The sequence below is a fragment of the Lupinus angustifolius genome, chromosome LG10 (assembly GCF_001865875.1).
Source record: "Lupinus angustifolius cultivar Tanjil chromosome LG10, LupAngTanjil_v1.0, whole genome shotgun sequence".
In the NCBI taxonomy this organism is placed as follows: Eukaryota; Viridiplantae; Streptophyta; class Magnoliopsida; order Fabales; family Fabaceae; genus Lupinus; species Lupinus angustifolius.
In genome coordinates, this window is record NC_032018.1 from 3,897,467 (window position 1) to 3,917,252 (window position 19,786).

Genomic DNA, 19,786 nt, shown 5'->3' on the forward strand with positions numbered 1-19,786 from the left:
ATTATATATATATATATATATATATATATATATATTTAAATTTAAAAAACTCATTGTGTACCCACACATGCCCTTACCCCAACAAAGTATCCACAAATATTACGTGTATAAATACGGAAAAATACTATTCAGTTCCATCCTATTACCATCCTATGTGATAATGTTGATGAGGACTATAGTTAATCAAGTAATCACATAATAAGATAAACAAAGGGATATGAATTCCAAATTCTTAATTTTTAAGGATCATAAACGTCCAAAAAACTTATGAGGACTAATCTCAAAATCATTCATATTTATAGGATAAAACTTATTTAAATCAATTGTTTTTAAGGTTTAGCTGACAACCTTTTGTTATCAAATTGGTCCCTCAAATTCATATTTATTAACATTGGTAGTCATAATGTTACGTTTTCTCTAACACCATGGATCAATTTAAAACTAACTAAAGTAGTTGATGCACCGATTTGACCTTTAGGAACAAATTTGATTCTTAAATAAAATTATGAAATGGCAAATGTGAAACTAACATAAAAAGTTACTGAACCAATTCAAAAAACTTAAAACACAAAATGATTAATTATAATGCTATAGACATAATAGATAAAAGAGAGGGAAAAAATGTTCACTCATTGTATCAGTGGTATATGTTTTCAGTGTATCCCGAGTCTTTCATGTTTAATTACTCAAAAATAAATTACAAATAAATGATATATAATATATTGACTATATATAAATTTTTACACTAAAAATATATAGATATTACATTTATATATAAATCATGAGAAACATCATCTTCTTCCCCAAAATTGGTCAAAATAATATTAAAACTATTAAAATTTTAATTTAAATATATTTTCCAATTAATATAATTAATAATATGCATGTGATAGCAGATTTACTTCCATAAATCATTGCCATTTCAAAAGCTAGAATTTCGTTCTTTATAATAAGGACAAAAAACAAAGACTCCATCCAAATTATAAAAATATTATATATTTTTTATAATATCTTAAACACCGGTCTTAAACACTTGCGATTAAATCTAGTACAAGAGTATTTTATAACAACATAACATACATATTACATTTTCTAAATTTATGTTCCCAACTCTGTCTATCATTGTTCTTCTCATTGGAGGAATAGCTTAAAATCACATTTTTTTTTTGCATTTAACTTCTTCAATTCTCATCTTCATGGCGGCTATGCTTTTTTATTTGCAATTGAATTGAATCAAGTGGTTGAGTTTTGTTCATTCAGTTGAACTGAATCAGTTACCACTGTGTTGTTGTTCATGGTAAGAAGCATTAGAATATGATTCTTGGCATACATTAAATTTTAAGAAAAAGATACTCTCACAATATAATTGTTTTTTATACTGTTATTACTGAATCATTCATAGTTCATTTTCAATTACCATTTACTCTTATCATTGGCTCTTGTATAAAATAATAGAAATGAATGGTGGTGGATGAAGTGATTGTGTATAATACATAGATATGACACTCTTGAATTTTTGCTTTTGTTTTGTCGTTAGTGATAAATTTAAGGCTGGGAAGGGTGAGAGAATGAAATTATTGCAAGTTTGGAAATAGTTTTTATTGAAAAAAAGTGTTCATTTTTTTGGGATTACTGTTTTGGATTTTCCCATGTTGAAAAATCAGCTCAACCAAGTTCATTTTCTTTTTTTGCATTGGGTGGTGAGTATTGGGAAAAAGCGTTCTTTTGGTTATAATTTAAGTTCTAAAAGTTGAGGATTGTGTATGGTTTATTCACCAACCCAATGGAGCATTTTTCTCTTTTGTTTCAAAAAGTTTTAAGCTTTTAAAGTTGTTTTTAATTCAAGCTGCCACCAGACACGTTTTTTGATAAATTGGCACAAGGAGATGAATATAAATGTTCCTTTCCGTTTCTGCAATTGTTGCTTGTTTTGAATTTCTTTGAAGCCTTTACACACAATTGTTGTTCCTTGCTGAGTTTAAGGCTTTATGCTTTTATATGAAATAAACAAACTAAGTTTTTTTACTCGAAGCTACTTTGCCTTGAGGAACTTTCCATTGTGGTTGAGTCTGAATCATTGCCTCTTGCTATTGATGTTACTTTTTGTTGTTAGTGTAATAGGGTGCACGGGAAATCCTACCTTTAAGTGTTATCGCCATGAAAACATGGTGTCATCTTGTGAAAACTTTTATGTTGTTGTCTTAGTTAAACATTGACTCAGACACCACTTGTCATGTTTTTCATGCTGGTCTTGTGATGTTGTTGCTTTTTTATTTTTTTCTCTCTGTTTCTTTCTCTCAAGTTTAAGCCTCAACATGTGAATTTTGCGTGCAGAGAATACTAGAACTTTTGACTTAACCAGTCAACAACCAAGGCAAAGGAAAAGGTTAGTTGACAAATCTTAGTTGCTTATTTTTAATTAAGGATTAAGATTATGAATCTTGTTAGCTTTTGAGGTAGTGGATAAGGAAGAGAGAATCATTAATGCTGATGAAAAGAGGCCAGAAAAAGGTATAAAATTAATGCTGCTGAATAAAATATTAGTCCATTTTCAAATAGTAGTAATAATGCAGTGAGGGAGTTCCATTACAAGTTAGATGTAAATGCTGCTCGTGAGTAACCTACTAACTTTTTTTTTGGTAGTGGGCAACTTGGCATTTAATTAGTCATATTGGTGTCTTTTTTAGTCTTAATCTCTTAGTTCCCTTGTGAGTGCTTGCTAAGATCTTTGAACTTTTAATACAACAAGTCAACATTTTTGTCAGTGGAATATATTCCGGGACTGTAATCCTCAGCACTTTATTATTAATTTTGTACAGCTTTATGTCAGAGACAATAGATAGTCACTATACTCACCGAAATAGAGATTCTTATTTGTATCAGCATTCAGCAGGTATATAAGCCACCAGAAATGGGCTGCTTGTTATCGACTCGGAAGGACTCTGGCGGAAATAGAAGGAAGCCAGGGAGTATTGGAGAAGTTTCGGTCTATGTTCCTGGTCTAAGAATTCCTAAACCTGTTGATTTTGCTCAGTCACTTGGTGACTACTTGTCCAAGAATATAGTTGAACGCCTATCTGCTCTTAGAACTCGTATAGTTGTAATGGCTTCCCAAGAAGGCCCTACAATCACAAGAACAAAAAGAAGAAGTGCTACCCAGCATGGTTAGGTTTTTTAGCAAGGATGGAATTAGTGTATGATAAATAAGTTGTTCAGTTTTTTTGACACATGGGCATCATGTGATTTCGTTTGCAGGAGGTTCAACATTGGCTGATCTTCTGCACGCTCTTGAAGCTTACTTGCCAGTTCTTATGGGATTAGTTGAAGATGGTAAAGCTTGTGTTATTTCATTAACATGTCATGCATGCTCTCTGTAAGATAAATCTTGCCTATTATTGCTTTTCCTTATTGGTGCAGGAAGCAATTTGCAATACAAAGTAAAATTTGTTTGGGTGAATCAAGAGGATGATGCAGAGGTAATTCCCAACTTTCTTTTATTGCACACATGTTTCCGGGGTTGATTTTGAGGTTACTTTCTATACCAAAGGATGCTGATTGATTTGTTCATACTACTCCCATGATTTATGGTGTTGTGATTGACCCTTTTTGCAGGAAACCGCCATGTCTAATGCTTGGTATGAGGTGTTGTCAGTTTTGCATTTGATGGCAACACTATTACTATCACAGGCTAATTTATTACTGCTTCCAAGATCATCTTCTGATGGCAATCAACCGAAAGTAACAGAAGGTAACTAATACTACAAAATATGTTGGTGCATGTCAACAAATTTGTTGCCCCTTCCCAGGGTCTTATATTGCCTATTATATCGAGCAGCCAAGATACATTGTAATAGATAAGTTTTGACCTTGAATTGGAGACACTCCTACCACCATGTCCTTGCTATTTTGAAGATAAACTAGAGATACACAAGTGAAATATTCTTGAGGTTTTCAAATAATATTGCTTCTTTTTATGTCTGTGTTTGGGGCGGGGTGGACAGTTATATATACATATACACCCACAAGGGCATGCTCACACACATGCTTATATCACATCTTTTATGTGGATCCTCAACTTCGTATCTCTAATACATATCTTTCTATTTGACTAATGGACAAAGAATGAGAAAAAAATGTTTTTAATTACTAGTAATTATTACCTTCATCACATTTCTTCATGTTTGGTGAAAGATAATTTTCTATCCTTTTTTATTTTGTTTTGCTCTTTCTTTGCCTTGCATGATTGGTAGACCCTTTTCTTAGCTAGGACTTGCCACATCTTCACTATGTATGCATTGTTGGAAAAAAATTCTTCTTCATAGAAAGTTTGTGGTAATATTTTCATTTTATGATTATACATTATGGCAGTTGATTAACTGGCAGATATATTTCTTTCCTGTCTGATATACTGCAAAAGTGCAATATGTTGTTCCTGCATTGTTGCCCATCCTAATTTAAGTTCTTCCTATTGTGAAAATTAAACTATTTGGTCCTCACTAACAGAAAGCATAAGAACTTCTGTTGACATCTTCTTAAAGGCTGCTGGATATCTGGATTGTGCTGTAAGGCATGTTCTTCCGCAGTTGCCTCCAGAACTCAGGTTTGTGCATATGTAACGTCTGCAATGTTTTGACTGTCTCACTTTTTTGTGTAATCTGAAGACCCTTCTTCATTCATTTGATGTTCATTACATTGGTTTTGATTTAGGAGAAATTTACCAGTAGACCTAGCAGACGGAGTTCTTCGAGCACTCTGTCTACAAGCATTAGGACAGGTATTGAAAGGAGTTTCATGTGTCCTGTTGTTCACCAATCGAAAAATCTAATGTGTATCATTAACATGGCAAATTTCTTTTACATTATCTTCCCACAATGTTATGATCTATATTCAAATAGTTTACTTAGCTTTGGTAGGGTGCATTTACGCATCCACCACAAAAAGTATGCTTATGGTTTATTTAGTGTTAAAGTGTAGTGAACTGTATTACCTACTAATAATGCTTATGATTCTCCAAAAACAGATATTTTTTATGGAGATAACATTTTTACTTCGCCAACACTGAAGAATCCACTATAAACATCAAGTTGTTTTTCAACCCTATGATTGTTTTCATTTTCTTAAAGTTGTTCTAGGGTAGTTTAGTTTTGTGTGGACAAGGACATGTGGAACAATGAAATCTTTCTTATTGCGTGTTGAATATGAGAATAATAAATTTGGTTTTTAAGTCTCTTATTACTTGACTTCGTTTGCATAATTTAAAAAAGGAATGAAGTGAAGTGTAAGGGTGAATGGAAGAAGAGAACAATAGTTTATACCCTAAATTTCAACTCAAACTCTCAGGTTACTTGTTTCTATATATACAATATATTTATGTATTGAGGGTGAAAATTAAAGCTATGGTTAAAAAAGGTGAGCTATTTTTTATGCTAAGATTGAAGTTACATAATAGTTAAGGTGTTTTGGTTCTAATACTGCACTGTCTCACTTTAAGAATTTGAGATTCAAAAACGTTAAATTTAGATAGGTGAATCTCCCATCTTGGAAAAAAATTCTCACGTAGTGGGACTTGTATTGAATGGAAGACCAATCAAGAGGAACGCTCAACATAGAGATACTTTCCTTCATATCCATTTTGCAGCTATACTTGTTTACTTTCTCTTTTTTGATCAGGGTGTAGATATCCAACTCGGAGTGGCAATTGATAGTGCTAAAGCCACTATTGCAGTGAAGCGTAGACTTGCATGCGAGATGGTGAAATATTGGCAACAAGTAAGATAACTTGTTTCTTATGGGGTCTGTACTTCATTTTTTATTGTCACTGGGGAATGGCCAAATGGGTCCTTTGTTGTTTTGGTTATATCCCAAATTTCTTATGGGTTCTCTAATTTGTTTCTCTTGTATTTTTCTGTACGGATAACATTTTTCCGAAGACAAATCTGTTCCAATTCTATATGCTCTGTCTATTTGTTTGTGCGCTTATATTATGTGTGAATTAATACATGGGTGCGCTTGCTCAATGTACATTATTTTGCTTGCATTATTTATTTTACAGGCTCAAGATAACATTATGAACCTTCCACTAGCAAATGGTTGGGGTGAAAAGCACATTCTTTTTGTGAAATGGAAATATGTTGAAGCTAAGGTATATGCTTTCGCCCTCCCTCCTATCCATCTTGCCATTTAATAAAATATTAAACAAAATATGAGAATGAAATAAACCGGTTTTTAGTGCTAACTGCTAAGACCCTTGTATATTCTAACAATTATTTGTGATATGCTTCTTGTAATGGTTTACCAGGCTGCAGCATATTATTATCATGGTTTAATTCTTGATGAGGGAAATACGGAAAAGTCTCATGGCATGGCTGTAGCTGCTTTACAAGCAGCAGATGAGTATTTCAAAGAAAGTAAGAAGCTGTGTGAGGTTTTCAATGCTTCACCTCCATTGTCAAGGTTAACCATTATCTACCCTTCCACACACGGTTATGCAGTTGTTATCTGTCTTCCGAAACATGATTTTACTATTTCCCCATAAATAATAGCTAGTTTGCATGGTTAAAACATAGATATTTATTTGAACATAGGTTTTATTGGTCTCAATATCAGCATGTTTGTTTCACTGTTATATTTGGTCAGTAGGTGAAGTATGAAACCATTATCTACAATTCTAGTTTTCTCCTCGTAATTTGGATTTTATTTTATTTTGGTAAAGACCATTCTAGCCGACCCCACCTAGTAGGATAAGGGCTTAGTTGTTGTTGTTGTGAAGACCATTCTAACTATTATTCTAGAAATGTTAATATTATTTTTGTTGCAAAGAACAACTATGATTCATAGCAGTTTCTTTGCCCTTGACTTGGTTGAAATTGTGAAACACCTTGAATTCGTATCATTTCCATCTTGAGTTTCTCTAGCATCTTGTACCTTCAAAAGTTTGTTTCTTAGTTTCACCTATTGGAATAATATGATTTTGTCCTCATTAATGGAACTCAGTAATAATAATTTGACTGACATTTGCTAATTATTGTGAAATCTCCCATTGGCCGTTGAAGATCAGCATGATTCATGAGGAGGATATGTGTGCATATAAACAACAAGCACACAATATTGTAGCAGTATCTTTTGATATACTTAACATAAACTAATGCCCTTTTTTGATATTTTTTAAGAGATATTTTAACTGCTAGTGTTAAACTCTTTGACATGAACCTCTAATATTTGTTGAAGAGTATTAATGGTGCATGGTTCTCATTGCCCTTTTTATGTGTTCAACCTTATTCTCAATGCCTTATTTATCTTTCTCTGGTCATGTGATGCATAATGGCCCATCTAACTGGCAGTCATGGTGCAGAAATCCACCACTTTGGGGAACCATGAAATATCTGTCTGAGAAAATTCCTAAGGATACTTTAAGCAAGGTGCGAATAAACCGTGATCTATACTCTCATGAAAGGTAAACTTTCCAGAGTGCATGAGTAACTTGTTGCCTAACTGCAATCGCATAATTATTTTCGGTTAATAAAAAGAAGCATAGTGATAAAAAGAATCACGTCATAATTCTTCTGTTTCAGGATCATGGAGACGGCACCAACATTGCCGGATTTTGCATTGGCCTTGAAACCAGATGAATATCAACTTCCTTCAGTGGACCCCTCATGGAGAACAGAGAACATAAAAGAGGGACAGAGTGGTCCTAACTCCTAACCATCTCAAGGGTGACAAAAGATAAAATACAATAAATTGGGGACCTCTGAATGATACAATCAACTTCAAGCTCAAAAGGGTGTTTTTTCAATTCTTGTCAATAGAAAAGAAGTGTTTGATTTTTCCCTTTTATATATTAGTTTCCTCTTTTCCTTACAATAATTGAAAGATCCCTGCAAATAGAGCTTCCAGTGGCATCCCATGTAAAGTGTCAAATGAGAGGGGAAAAGGGTCTCCTTGCCATAAATAATAATATTGTAATTTCAATTCATTGTAAAGCCAGTCACATCCATTTGTTAAACAGGTTTATATAATTGGTCTGTGTATACAATTGATAAAATGAATTGTTTCCTTTATAAGTATATAAACCACCTTCTCTCCCTATACTTCAAAATTCTATGCCCTTCAGTACCTGCATCAGTTATGCATGTTCATATGAAAATTGGGTTACATGTTGAATACTTCTCCATGGTCTTAATGGTTGTAGTTCAAGAGAAACTTATATCTCATGCCATCCTTAGGATTATGGTAGGTTGAGGTTTTGATGGCTTTCATCCTAAGAAAATAAATAAGAATAGTGCATTACAGACTAAGAACAAGCTAAAAAACATATAGTGTACCAAGTATCAAATATTACGTTCATTATAAAGGAAGTCTTGTAATAATAATATAAAAGTGACCAACTTTTAGGAATCATGTACCATGTAACTTAGTTTGCACAAACTGATCAACAGATCCAAGTAATATTGTGATTGTAATTACTCAACCAACCCACAACTAGATCCCAATTGAACAGAATGCTCTAGAATCTTCCCCAGTACAACTCCGCTGTCCCACATTATAAAGCTGAATTCACCAAAATGCAAATCATGCTCATTCCTCCTCCCCTTCACCAACTACCAACAACCTTACTTCACAACCGTAGGAACCTAACTTCCTTGAAATAAGGCCTCGTAAAAATAAGGCAGTTCAATGCATGAGACTCTTATTTAGTGGAGTTTGGAAAAACTAAATGTATGAAATCTTCCTCCTTAAGCTGAGAGACTATTTCCTAGTAAACCCAAGTTCAAAAGATACAATATAAGCTTCATTTATCCTCTTTCATTTCATCCCCTAAATACCATCTATCCTAACATGCATAATGTGACATTATCACGTGTAGTTTCTCTAAACAGAGACAATGAATAGACCAAAACTTCACTTTCATACTTTATTTAATGAATCTAACCAAAATCTGATGTGTATTTCAGGTTTTAAAATATAAGTTCCACTTTAGAAGAGCCCCCCCAGTGTTTTTTTTTATTTGGGGTCTTTCATTGGGTGTACCAAATGTGTCACCATTGTGGGTATACAGAAAAGGTGGTCAAATGCAGGCACAACATGATCAAGAGATATTAAATAATTGTAGAATTCTAATGTCTAATTATCAACTTACATCATGTTCATGTTCATAAACTGTTAAATCAAGATTACCAAAATAAACTTGAAGTTACCACCATTAATATTAGTTCAAAGTCCAAGTACAATTTGCAGTACAACATAAGTTTTTTTTTTACCTAATAAACAATACATTGTGTTGCCTTGTGTTCAGTCTTAAATATTAAAAGAATAAGCCTTTTAATGGTTTTGCTGCATCATTCCACAATCCACAACCAGAAAATCATGGCATGATAAAACAAAACATGGCACTTTAAGATTCAATGAATGCCTACAAAATTGTATCAATTATCTAGTTGTTTTACATGGCAAGGGCCCAACACTTCATTTTCATCCTTTTCCACCATTCAAACTAATGTTTCATATTGTCATACATGGAACTTTTGATGCCATCATTTACTAGATAATTTCAATTATACTGGCTCTAACTAAATAAAGCATTATGTAGGCTACAAAAACAATCACTGAACGATTCTCAACATTCATTCTTCATCGTCAGAACTAGTATATGCCAAACCCAATAATCCCACACCAGTGTTTTCGATCTTAGGCTTCACTTCTGTTTCCTGCGCTGCCGATGAAGGACGTTCCTCTATTTTCTTTGAACTGGACAAGGACTGCTCCTCAACTTTCTTTGGTCCTGACGAAGACTGTTCCTTCTCTTTCAAATGATCCTGCTTGGGCTTACTAAGTATAACAGGAATACTACTGGAAACGGGGGTTGACTGATTGCCATCGGTCCTAGGCCGCTTAGGTTTGATCTCCACGACTTTTTTCAGCAGATCTTGCTGCCTATATAACACAGAACATAACAATATTAACAACACAGAAACAAGGAAAGGAACGACACGGAATGCATATAGGAGAAAGGAGCAGAGGAAGAAGATTTTACCTGATTCCACTCTTTGGCCTTGGCTCAACCCGAAATGGCAACGGTACTGATGCAGGTGATGAATCTGCTAAGCTTGTAGCTCTGTATCCATTGGTGAAGGAAACAAAAGAATACACAATTACAAGCACAAGCAAATTCAAAGAAAAAATAAAGTTTATGAGTATCATCAAATAAACTTTCATAAATTATGGGAAAGGAAAATATAAGAAGCTTAGAAATACCTAGGTTGCACTTGGATAAATCAATTCAATAGAAAATATTTAGATAAGACAATCATAACACTTTTGGTTTTAGTTCATGGAATAAAAAATCAAGAGTATAAATCGTGTAAGTATTACAAGTTTATAATCATATAAATACTTCGAAAACAAAAATGTACTACAATCATAGAGCTTGAAATATGTAATTCAGTAATTTAAATTCTGAATTAAGTTTTATTCAAGTGACCATATATTGACAGATCCAGTAACTTAGTCCTTAGTGAAAAGGAAAACAAATAGTTTTGGAAGTCGAGAAATCATTTTGAACCAAAGATGATGGAGCAAAAGCCACAGCATATTATCGGTTGTAAGGACTACAAAAGGATATCTTAAATGCAGCAAATGCTCGCTTTTCAGTACGGCGAAGGAGGCGCTCTGCATCCTCCTCAGCTTCCATTTGCTCCTTTAGATAGAGTAGATCGTCACTGTCCAAGGCTGCATATCTAAACTTTAAAAATCGACCCAATAAACTTAACAAAAAATATGAGCAGCAGCCTCAAGCAAGTGGTGAGAGAGCACAACTGCAAAATGAACATAGAAACACAAAAGGCGAGAAAGAAAAAGTGGTACCGCCACGTCCATGAAGGTAACCACCACGCTCTCCGGAAACCTCTTGCATCTGCTTGCATCATCCACCCAGTACAGGAAACCAATATCCCTGCCGGGGCAAGTTATCAGCAAAATTCCTCAAATTCATAAAAGATATTGGAATTTTAAACCAGCATAGACAGACATTACATATCTAAAAGCAAAAACATTGAAAAACCGAATTCCGTCATTATACATTTTCTTTTTGTCTCTTCCTGAGTCATAAGTTGGAAGTTTCCTTTTTCTTTTTCATTTGAAATAGATAACTATAGCTTGGGATATGAGCAAATTTGTTAGCGCAAAAAATAAATCTACTTCTAATCACTTTGCTTGATCCTTGTGTGGCTCAAAACTCTTTCACACTGGCAACACATAACTAAGTCGAGAATTTGGCACCATGCCTTGGATGAACATTTACGGTATTCTAAAGTCTTAGAGCACTAAAGACAACCATATTACAACTTACAAACAACATATAGCATGGCTTAGGTTTTAGATAAACTCTTACTTCACTCCATTCCTCAATCAGGATTCCTGAAATGCATAGAAGCTACCTATGAATCTACAATGCTTATTCTAAATCTGCTATCTTAGTGCATACAGTAATTAAAAAAGGCATCTAAAAACAATAGAAGATCAAGGAACATTCTCATGAATAATCCCAGAAACTGTGTTTTGTATACTGCAAAATGCAAATAGATAAAAACACATTACAAAATACTAACAAACACAAAATTATATATATAAGGGACTAAAAGGGTTCATGTTACTAAGCACCAAATATTAGTAAATTTCAAATGGACACCAAGTTATATAATTTTTCCTTATTATAAAAAATGTGAATATATATGAAAAAAGGACTTGAATTGAAGAGAATAGAACGGAGGGTGATTAAATGCGCTAACCTTTGCAACCATGCGTTGAAACGTAATGTCTTCATCGTCAATCTTATTTTTCCCTTTACTCAATTTCTTATCTGCAAAATTAACACATACCCAGTACCCAAAATCAGAAAAAGATCAAAACTTTGAAAATAAAAAATGGAAATTGAAAATTGAATACCTTTGGGGTCGCTTAGGTTAGTGTATTCTCGAACTTCTCTCCCTGCCATATCCAAAATTTTCTTCTCTCTTTGAAGAACTTATATTTCCCTTCTTTGATGGAATTGGAATTTAAGAATATATTGAGTTACAAATTTGCTGTGAAGGTGAATAGTGATTTCTTTCCAAAGAGAGAGAGAATGAAAGGGTAGGTATAGGACGCTTCTAGAACATAGTATCTTTTTCTCACAAAATTCGTACATGCATAACTTGTAGATTATTTTCTGATTTTAAGTTCCTCATTTTATCTTTCAAATGGATTTTCTCAGATTATTTTTTATTTTCAAATTTCTCATCTTCAAATTATTCTTATAATTTGTTTTCCATCGGATAAAGAGCTTAAAATCTATTTTTTAATGGTACAAACTTATAATTGGTAGAAAAAACTTATAATTTGTTTTCCATTGGATAAAGTGTTGTTTCAGAACTAGTGTCGATTTATATCCATAAACTTATGGTAGAAAAAATGTATTAAGTTAAAATTTAATTATTAAATATTTAAATACTTTTCTAGAAACATATAAAATTATACAAATTAAGGTCTACAATCTCACAATTGGTTAGTTCATGACGTGAGTAGTTTCATAGTTTTTACCAAATATTAGTTATTTGGGATGTTTGCTGTCAAGAGGTGCTGTATTAATTTATTTGACCAAATAAAAATCATATGATTGTGTTTGTTAATAGAACTTATTAAATAAAATATTAGGTTATAAGTTCACATCGATGATGATCTACTTTAATCTTATCAAACAAATATATTTAAATTATTTTTTACTTTTGCAATTCAAACTTTCTTATAATTCATGTCACATCCTGTGTTAACTAGTTTTGGAGAGTTGTTTGATTTTTAGAATTATGTTTAATGTACAATTAATTTTTGACTACTTTTCTTGCATTGGCCTTTTGTATGTTGAGATTTTATTTAGACACATAAATACATGATAAATAAGTAAGACGTAGAGATTGTAAAATAATTATCATGTTTAAATAATGTAACTCCAATTTATAGGTTCATAACTCCATAGAGCACATAACATCCTAATCCAGTAAGTAGTATAAACACTTAATTTAGTATCATGAAAAAAATGAATGAGATTCAATTCTTCAAAGCAAAATGTGAACTTATTTGGCAAACTATTTTCTTATTTCCATAATATCAAACTTTATATTTCAGGATCACATCTTACAATAGTATATATTTCATGTACCATGAACTATGATTGGTCAGAAAAATACTTAATAATTAAGATTTTAAGTTAAATACATTTTTTCAACCAACCAATCATAACTCATGGTATATGGAGTAACACACAATATGCGACACTCATCCCTTATATTCCTTGGCTAGTTTTGTTAGGAACACAATTACAAAACAGAAAAAGAATGATGTTTGGATGGGTTTATTTGAGGGAGATTTGCTTAATTATTCATATTCTCTATATGTCATGTATACAATAGAAAAAAACAATCTTTTAATCTTAAATGTCAAGAACACTGAATTATCAAGAAGAAAAAATAACTTGGCTGCTCTATGCTATACAATCTTTATCAATAGTAAACATGTTGTACTATAAAAAATATTCTACACATATGTATACATGACAACATAATTTGAACTCTGAAACACATCATTGTTGAGAGAACTGAGATAGTACACAGCAAAAACAAGTAGCCAGAGAAAACAATGACTAGAAAAATAATGAACTGAAGGAATTTGAGATGAACATTTCTGACATCTTTCAATTTGTTTCATGTTCTTCTCGTCTCGTTAGGCGAATTTCAAACCCGTTAACTAATCGAGCCGAGGGAAAGAAGGACATATTATCTTCTTTGATTTGTGTCCATCTGTTTCAAAGCATACAATACATCAGCTATGATTAAATTTCATAATGCATGCTTTACCTTAGAATCTATAAGCTAAGACAAATTCATGGTATTTTTGGAGCCATAACACTTGTATGTTTTATACTATGAACTATACATAGAAAAAGAGAGAAGCATTACGCCATTACCTATAGGTTGTTACAAAGTAATGAAGAAAAAGAGCGATTTGAAGGCGAGCTAGCTCTGCGCCGGGACAGAATCTAGCACCTCCTCCAAAGGGTGCATAGAATGGACTAGTTCTCCAGTTTCTCTTTTCCTTCATTGAGAGCATAGAAGTTGAGAAAGAATTGATGAAATGAATAAAATGCAAGTACAAAATTATATGAAGTGTGTACTATTATTCGGGTATGTGGACTAACCTCATTTTCAGGTTCCATCCATCTCCAAGGATTGAAGCTCAGAGCTGCATTATACACATTCTCATCCAAATGGACTGCTGAAAGAAATGGAACTACAAAGCATCCCTTGGGAATAACAAAATCTACTCAAAAAAAGATATAGTGTTAGGCCTATTATAAAACTTCTACATGCATATCATATATGCCATAGGAAAAAATATATAAATATTAACCAATAATTAACAAGAAATTTTTTATACCTTGGTATTGAATGTCTTGTTTAGCTTCTCTCATTAACCATATTGCAATGCCCCCAAGTCTAAGTGTTTCATCAATGACCTGTTTATCCAAAGAAAACATGAGAACTTAATGCAGTGTTTCTCTGTTGAATATGCTAGCTACAGATTTAGTGAGTATAGAATATTTATGAGATGAATTATGTATCAGACTTGACTTCAAGACAAACTGGTTTGAAAGATAGTGAGTCTCTTACGCATTGAGTGAACGGCATTGCTTTATAATCCTGCCATGTAAGCCCTTCTTCTCCTGAATCATTCTTTAGAGAATCTTGTTCATCCTGTCCAAGAGAGTAGTTTGCAAAAATTATTGAAAAAATAGTTTCCTCCACTTTTAATATGATAATATAACAAAACAAAAATATATTGCGCTCCGCTCGCAACTATGAGCCATACACAACAGAAACAATTTCAAGGTTAGTTCTGTTATATATACCAGTAGTTGCTTCATGGCTCTAGGACATTGAGTGAGGAAATAGACAGCAAAAAGCATTGTTTTGGTGGTTGTTTCATTCCCAGCAAAGAGAAGATTGATAATGAAGTCTGCTATAGCATCATCTGGCAAACTTTCCTCCTCTAATAGTCTTCCTAGGACACCATTATCTACCATGGGAGCACCATTTTTTCTGTATACCTCTATGGTCTTGTTTATCTTGCCTATGATTTTCTCCCTTGCCTGATATTCAAAGAATAATTGTAAGATTAATCATAGAATTATGTTGGGACATGTGAATGTCCTGTGATATATTTGAGCATAATTATATCCTGCACTTATTTCTTTGAAACATAGTTTAAGACTATATAGCTAAAAAATGTTTGCATAAATAAAATGATAGTCTTTTCAATTGTGTTCTTCAGCATTATTGTGTTTTTTTGTTCTCTTTACATATAAGTTGTTTTAGAAGGTTTTTATGTGGTACCTTCATAGCAGTGTGGTATGCAAAGCCTTGAATGTTGATGGGAATAGATAAACAACCATCAACAAAGTCAGAAAATAACTGAACCATTTCATTGATTTGAGACTCACTTGAAACTCCTAATAGTTGATTAACCATTAAATTTATAGCTACCTACAATAAACCATGTTGCTATAAGTTGAAAACGAGCCACTAGCAGTAAATATTAGTCATAAGCTTAGAAATACAAATACATTAGAAGTTGCAACTTGCAATTACTTACCTTTCTACAAACATCTTGGAGAAGAATGACTTGGTTGTTGTTAAAATTGCTCAAAGTTTGGAGCATAACCTTTTGTATATCATTCATGAAATGGAACTTAAGCTTCTCTAGACGCATCATATTAGAGGCGATCCCGTGTAGTTTCCTTTGTTGCTCTCCTTGCACCGTGATCACGCCATCTTTACCAACCAAATCTCTAAAGGATTTTGGGTAACTTGACTTGAACAATTTGTTTTCATTTTGCATAACAAAGCGGTTGAAAATCGGATCTGCTGAAACCACTGCCCATTTCCCAAATAGGCTGCAAGAAAATATTTTACCATACCTATGCCAAAGCAAAATGAACATTTCATCTATTAGAATGGTTTTCATAAGCCATTTGTTTGGACTTTTTAGCTTTTTCAAATTAGCTTCTTGCCTAGCTTTTTTCCTATGAGCAACTTATATTCCTCATCAAGTGAACTCAAATGAGTCATCTTGACACTCTTGTTAAAAGGGTCTTTCTATAAGCCATATGATTGGATTATCAGCTCTTGGAAATTGAGACATTCACCTTGCATCAATAAATCATTTACTTGCATGCCTATTTCTCATTAGCAACTCAGGCTTGCAATAACTTTTTTCATTTCCATTTTTTGTTTCTATTAAGTAACTGCAAAAATTTCACAATACCTTCACTCTATTCTCAAAGATTTGTATAGAAAGAAGTGAATTACAAGTCTTTGAAAATAGGAAAGAGAACAAAAACTATTTCAAAGGCTAAAATTTACTACACTTTTCTTGCTATTTAAGTAAGTACCTCTGCACCATTTTTTCAACAAACTGAGGAGGATGAGAACTTGCAACAGCATTATACCAATTGATGCTATCACCAATTAAAGGCAAGCCTCTTCTTCCTGGTGGCAATCTGGATTTGCTTCTGTATTCCTTCCTCAACAAGACTTGAATTACTTTTGCAAATATTGCAGTGGCCAATATCACAGTAATCATAACTAGCCATGTTTCTGAAATATTTTCTCTCATATTTTCTGTATGAAATAAAATGGAAAGAGAATATAATCACACTTCTACCTTACATAAAGGATTGAGTATTAATATAGTGGAGCAGGACATGGTAGTCACTTGTCAATGCTAATGTAAACATATTAAAAAATTGAAGAAATGGTGCAGAATTTATAACTGGTGAACATGCTTACTAAGATCTAGTAGGGCCACATTAAGTTGATATTTTACATGAATAAATCATTACCAGAATCTATTTTTTTAAAACAAGTTTGAACATGTAAAGCTCTAACAATAATTAGCAAGGAAAAAAATGAATAAAAAATTGGAAGAAGATCAAAAGATGACAGCAATATTTAGTAAATATGAATCCAATCTTTTGTCTAATATAGACAATTCTAGGATATCAAAATTATATCTTTTTTGCTACATAGAAGATTTGCTGACTATTTCATAATCTTATACAAAAAATTTCCTCAACCCACATTCTAACAACTAAAAGTATATACTACGACTCTTTCTGATATGTGAGATACTTATAATTTATAAAAGGTGGTGATGAAAATTCAAAACTATTAGCATAAAGTGAGAATCTAATTTTGCAATCAAGTGGATAATATACCTTTCAAGAAAAAAGGGTCAAAGTGCAAAGGGCTATCTAGTTACTGATCAAAGCATGAAACTAGAATTCAAACTTCCACGAAAAAAAGTTGTCTAAATCAACTTATGATTTATCTTGATGCAGTAACATACACAGCATTGGAAGAACCTGCTGTGTATTACTTATAAGCTTAGCTTCATTTGAAGAGAGGCATACATAAAGGAGGAGAGGAAAAAATATGTGCCTAGTAGGGATTTCATGAGTATTGTATATATATATATACATATATACTTATTGTAAATATATATGTGTGTATATGGGAAAGGGTTTCTTAATCCAAAATAGAGCTTTTGAGCATTTAATGGTATCATAACGTGTTCTTCCAAATTATTAAGCATGAAATAAGGTACATAATCATCAACCTGTATAGGTTATCATGAAGAGAAGTTAGATAGAGACTTTTACTTGTCCTTTTTTATGCTATGTAGTTGTGCACCAATTAAAAAAATGTTATTAGCACTTTGTACAATGTTGAACTTTATTATTGAGTGAAATTTAATTCCTGTCATATGAGAAAAACACTACTTTGATAATATAATTATACTATATCAATTTTTTTTATATAATCAATGATATTTTCTCACATATGAATAAATATTTAATCTATTTTTAAAGATGTGTGATTATCTCTCACACCAAAGTGTTAATTTAATGAATCAAACGTTTAATCTTTAAATTTATACTAGAGTTCATTGATATCTTAGGATACTTGATGTTGGTACTATCACATCAATTGAGATTATATATATATATAGTAGGAAAGAATAAGGTGCTTTTCCTTATTATCGATAATAGACATGATTGATAAGCATCAACCTAGGTAGCTACAAGTGGGAGCTCTATAAATTCTGCACAAGTGAACAAATCTTTCCAGAGTAACGCTAAAATTTGCATTACAACTGAATTTATTTTATTTCTTACATTATCAAACATAATAAGCAAAAGTTTACGTAGTTAAAATGGACAATTATACATTTAAAAGAAATCAGTTCATTGTTCATAGACTGAAAGTATATATTTGGTAATGCCATAAAAAAGTTTATGACTATTGATGATTATATATAGAAAACTACTCTAATTCAATATCAATTTATAGTGGTACATTTTTAACAATTTATATTAATATTTTTTGAGTAATTTATGTTACTTCTATTTACACATTGTTAATACTTTATACTTAACTGTAGTTGTCACATTTTAAAGTTAAGTAGTGAATTATGGGTTTAAAAAGTGAGGAGGATGAAATGAATGACACATTGATGACAATAATGAGTCTATAGGAAATGAACTTAGGATTATTATAGAGCCACTAAATGGACCAGTCAATGTAGTAAAGGGTTTGAATCCCATTTTTGAGGCCTCTTTCCAGGAACCAGCACCCTAAAGTTATGTAGTAACTTATATTAAGCATATAAATGTTGAAGGCTTATTGGTTGATTGATATATACACAATTATTATACATGCCAGCATGAACCAGCAAAGCAAACAATGCCAGTTATGTCAGCAAACTAGGGATAGTTTGCTTTAATGTGATACAAAATAATGAGGGCAATACCTTAAGGTTATTTTATATGTATACATACACCATAGCTTTATGTTCGATTAAAGATGAAGATAAGTTAGTCATCATTTATAAATTGCTCCAACAAAGTATGTAACATTATTATGCACTTCATTTCCATGCCATTTATTTTAATCTATGTGTATAATATACTACAATAAACATTAAACTCATGTTTGCTAGAATGTGAAGTACATAATCATGAAATATAGGCAATTAGATTCACCATTTTAAAATCAATTGGTTTAGGTAGAGTTATCAACATGTATAAGGTAGATGGCGTGAGACTTTTAACAATTCTTAAAATAAATTACAGATGATAAAGAGATGAATTCTTCTCAAAAGAAGGTGAATTATATTCTAATATCATATTTTAAAATCAAATGAAGTATATTAAGTAGAGTTGTCCAATATATTCTTAAAATTTTCTGAACAAAGTTTTATCATAAATCATATCTACCGATAAAATATTCATCTTTAAATATTTTATAATGGTTTGGCTTATAAAAGAAATTATTATGTTAGTTTACAATTAATAAATTATTTAAGTAACATAAACATTTAATTGTATATAAAGTAAATAAATATCCCTGCCTAATGGTTAAATACACTTTTTAAAGGCACAGTTTTTAACTTTTTATTCTATATAGTTAAATGGATTTTTTTTCTAGAAGTGTATATTTTACTTGTTTGTTAGGTAAGTACAAAATAAGTTAGATAATGGTAGGCCCTATCAGCCCCAAACTACAAGCTAGAGCTAATATTTATGTACATTGCCGGCAGCTTTTGTAACATTTCCCCTTTATGCGTTACAAATTTTCTATTCATAAAATAAACAAGTGTTATAATGTAATGGTTGTGACTTTGGCATTGATTCTTT

The 19,786-nt window shown here is 32.1% G+C and overlaps 2 protein-coding genes and 1 pseudogene across 6 annotated transcripts; 1 reads left to right on the forward strand and 2 right to left on the reverse strand.

Annotated features, from left to right (window-relative positions):
- LOC109357614 lies at positions 1,088-7,975 on the forward strand (annotated as a pseudogene).
- On the reverse strand, positions 9,365-12,170 carry LOC109358924. Of its 4 annotated transcripts, XM_019603420.1 has the most exons (7): positions 11,944-12,170; positions 11,787-11,857; positions 10,864-10,912; positions 10,622-10,728; positions 10,034-10,116; positions 9,604-9,933; positions 9,365-9,555 (listed from the first exon to the last, which is right to left on the reverse strand). In XM_019603420.1, exons 1-6 carry the CDS (start codon positions 11,990-11,992, stop codon positions 9,624-9,626), a joined length of 669 nt encoding a protein of 222 aa, XP_019458965.1. In that variant the 5' UTR covers positions 11,993-12,170; the 3' UTR covers positions 9,365-9,555; positions 9,604-9,623. The 4 variants fall into 4 exon arrangements, with proteins under 4 accessions (XP_019458965.1, XP_019458964.1, XP_019458966.1 ...); XM_019603419.1 differs by having other exon boundaries at positions 9,365-9,933; positions 11,944-12,169; XM_019603421.1 differs by having other exon boundaries at positions 9,365-9,933; positions 10,622-10,736; positions 10,864-10,951; positions 11,944-11,985.
- On the reverse strand, positions 13,477-17,496 carry LOC109357855 (abietadienol/abietadienal oxidase). Of its 2 annotated transcripts, XM_019601911.1 has the most exons (10): positions 17,306-17,496; positions 16,481-16,709; positions 15,682-16,006; positions 15,423-15,572; positions 14,939-15,178; positions 14,700-14,783; positions 14,467-14,545; positions 14,228-14,349; positions 13,997-14,124; positions 13,477-13,829 (listed from the first exon to the last, which is right to left on the reverse strand). In XM_019601911.1, the coding sequence occupies exons 2-10, from the start codon at positions 16,702-16,704 to the stop codon at positions 13,724-13,726; spliced, it is 1,458 nt and encodes a 485-aa protein (XP_019457456.1). In that variant the 5' UTR covers positions 16,705-16,709; positions 17,306-17,496; the 3' UTR covers positions 13,477-13,723. The 2 variants fall into 2 exon arrangements, with proteins under 2 accessions (XP_019457456.1, XP_019457455.1); XM_019601910.1 differs by lacking the exon at positions 17,306-17,496 and having other exon boundaries at positions 16,481-17,271.

Excerpts from the sequence above, each read along its gene's own strand:
- LOC109358924 (XM_019603420.1), bottom strand. The coding sequence starts at position 11,992 with ATGGCAGGGAGAGAAGTTCGAGAATACACTAACCTAAGCGACCCCAAA. Across the intron at positions 10,117-10,621 it reads GAGCATTTGCTGCATTTAAG|AGAGCTACAAGCTTAGCAGA; the intron begins ATATCCTTTTGT and ends ACCAATGGATAC. Across the intron at positions 9,934-10,033 it reads AGGCCAAAGAGTGGAATCAG|GCAGCAAGATCTGCTGAAAA; the intron begins GTAAAATCTTCT and ends TGTGTTATATAG.
- LOC109357855 (XM_019601911.1), bottom strand. The coding sequence starts at position 16,704 with ATGAGAGAAAATATTTCAGAAACATGGCTAGTTATGATTACTGTGATA. Across the intron at positions 15,573-15,681 it reads TCCAAGATGTTTGTAGAAAG|GTAGCTATAAATTTAATGGT; the intron begins GTAAGTAATTGC and ends GGTTTATTGTAG. Across the intron at positions 13,830-13,996 it reads TACTTTGTAACAACCTATAG|ATGGACACAAATCAAAGAAG; the intron begins GTAATGGCGTAA and ends GCTTTGAAACAG.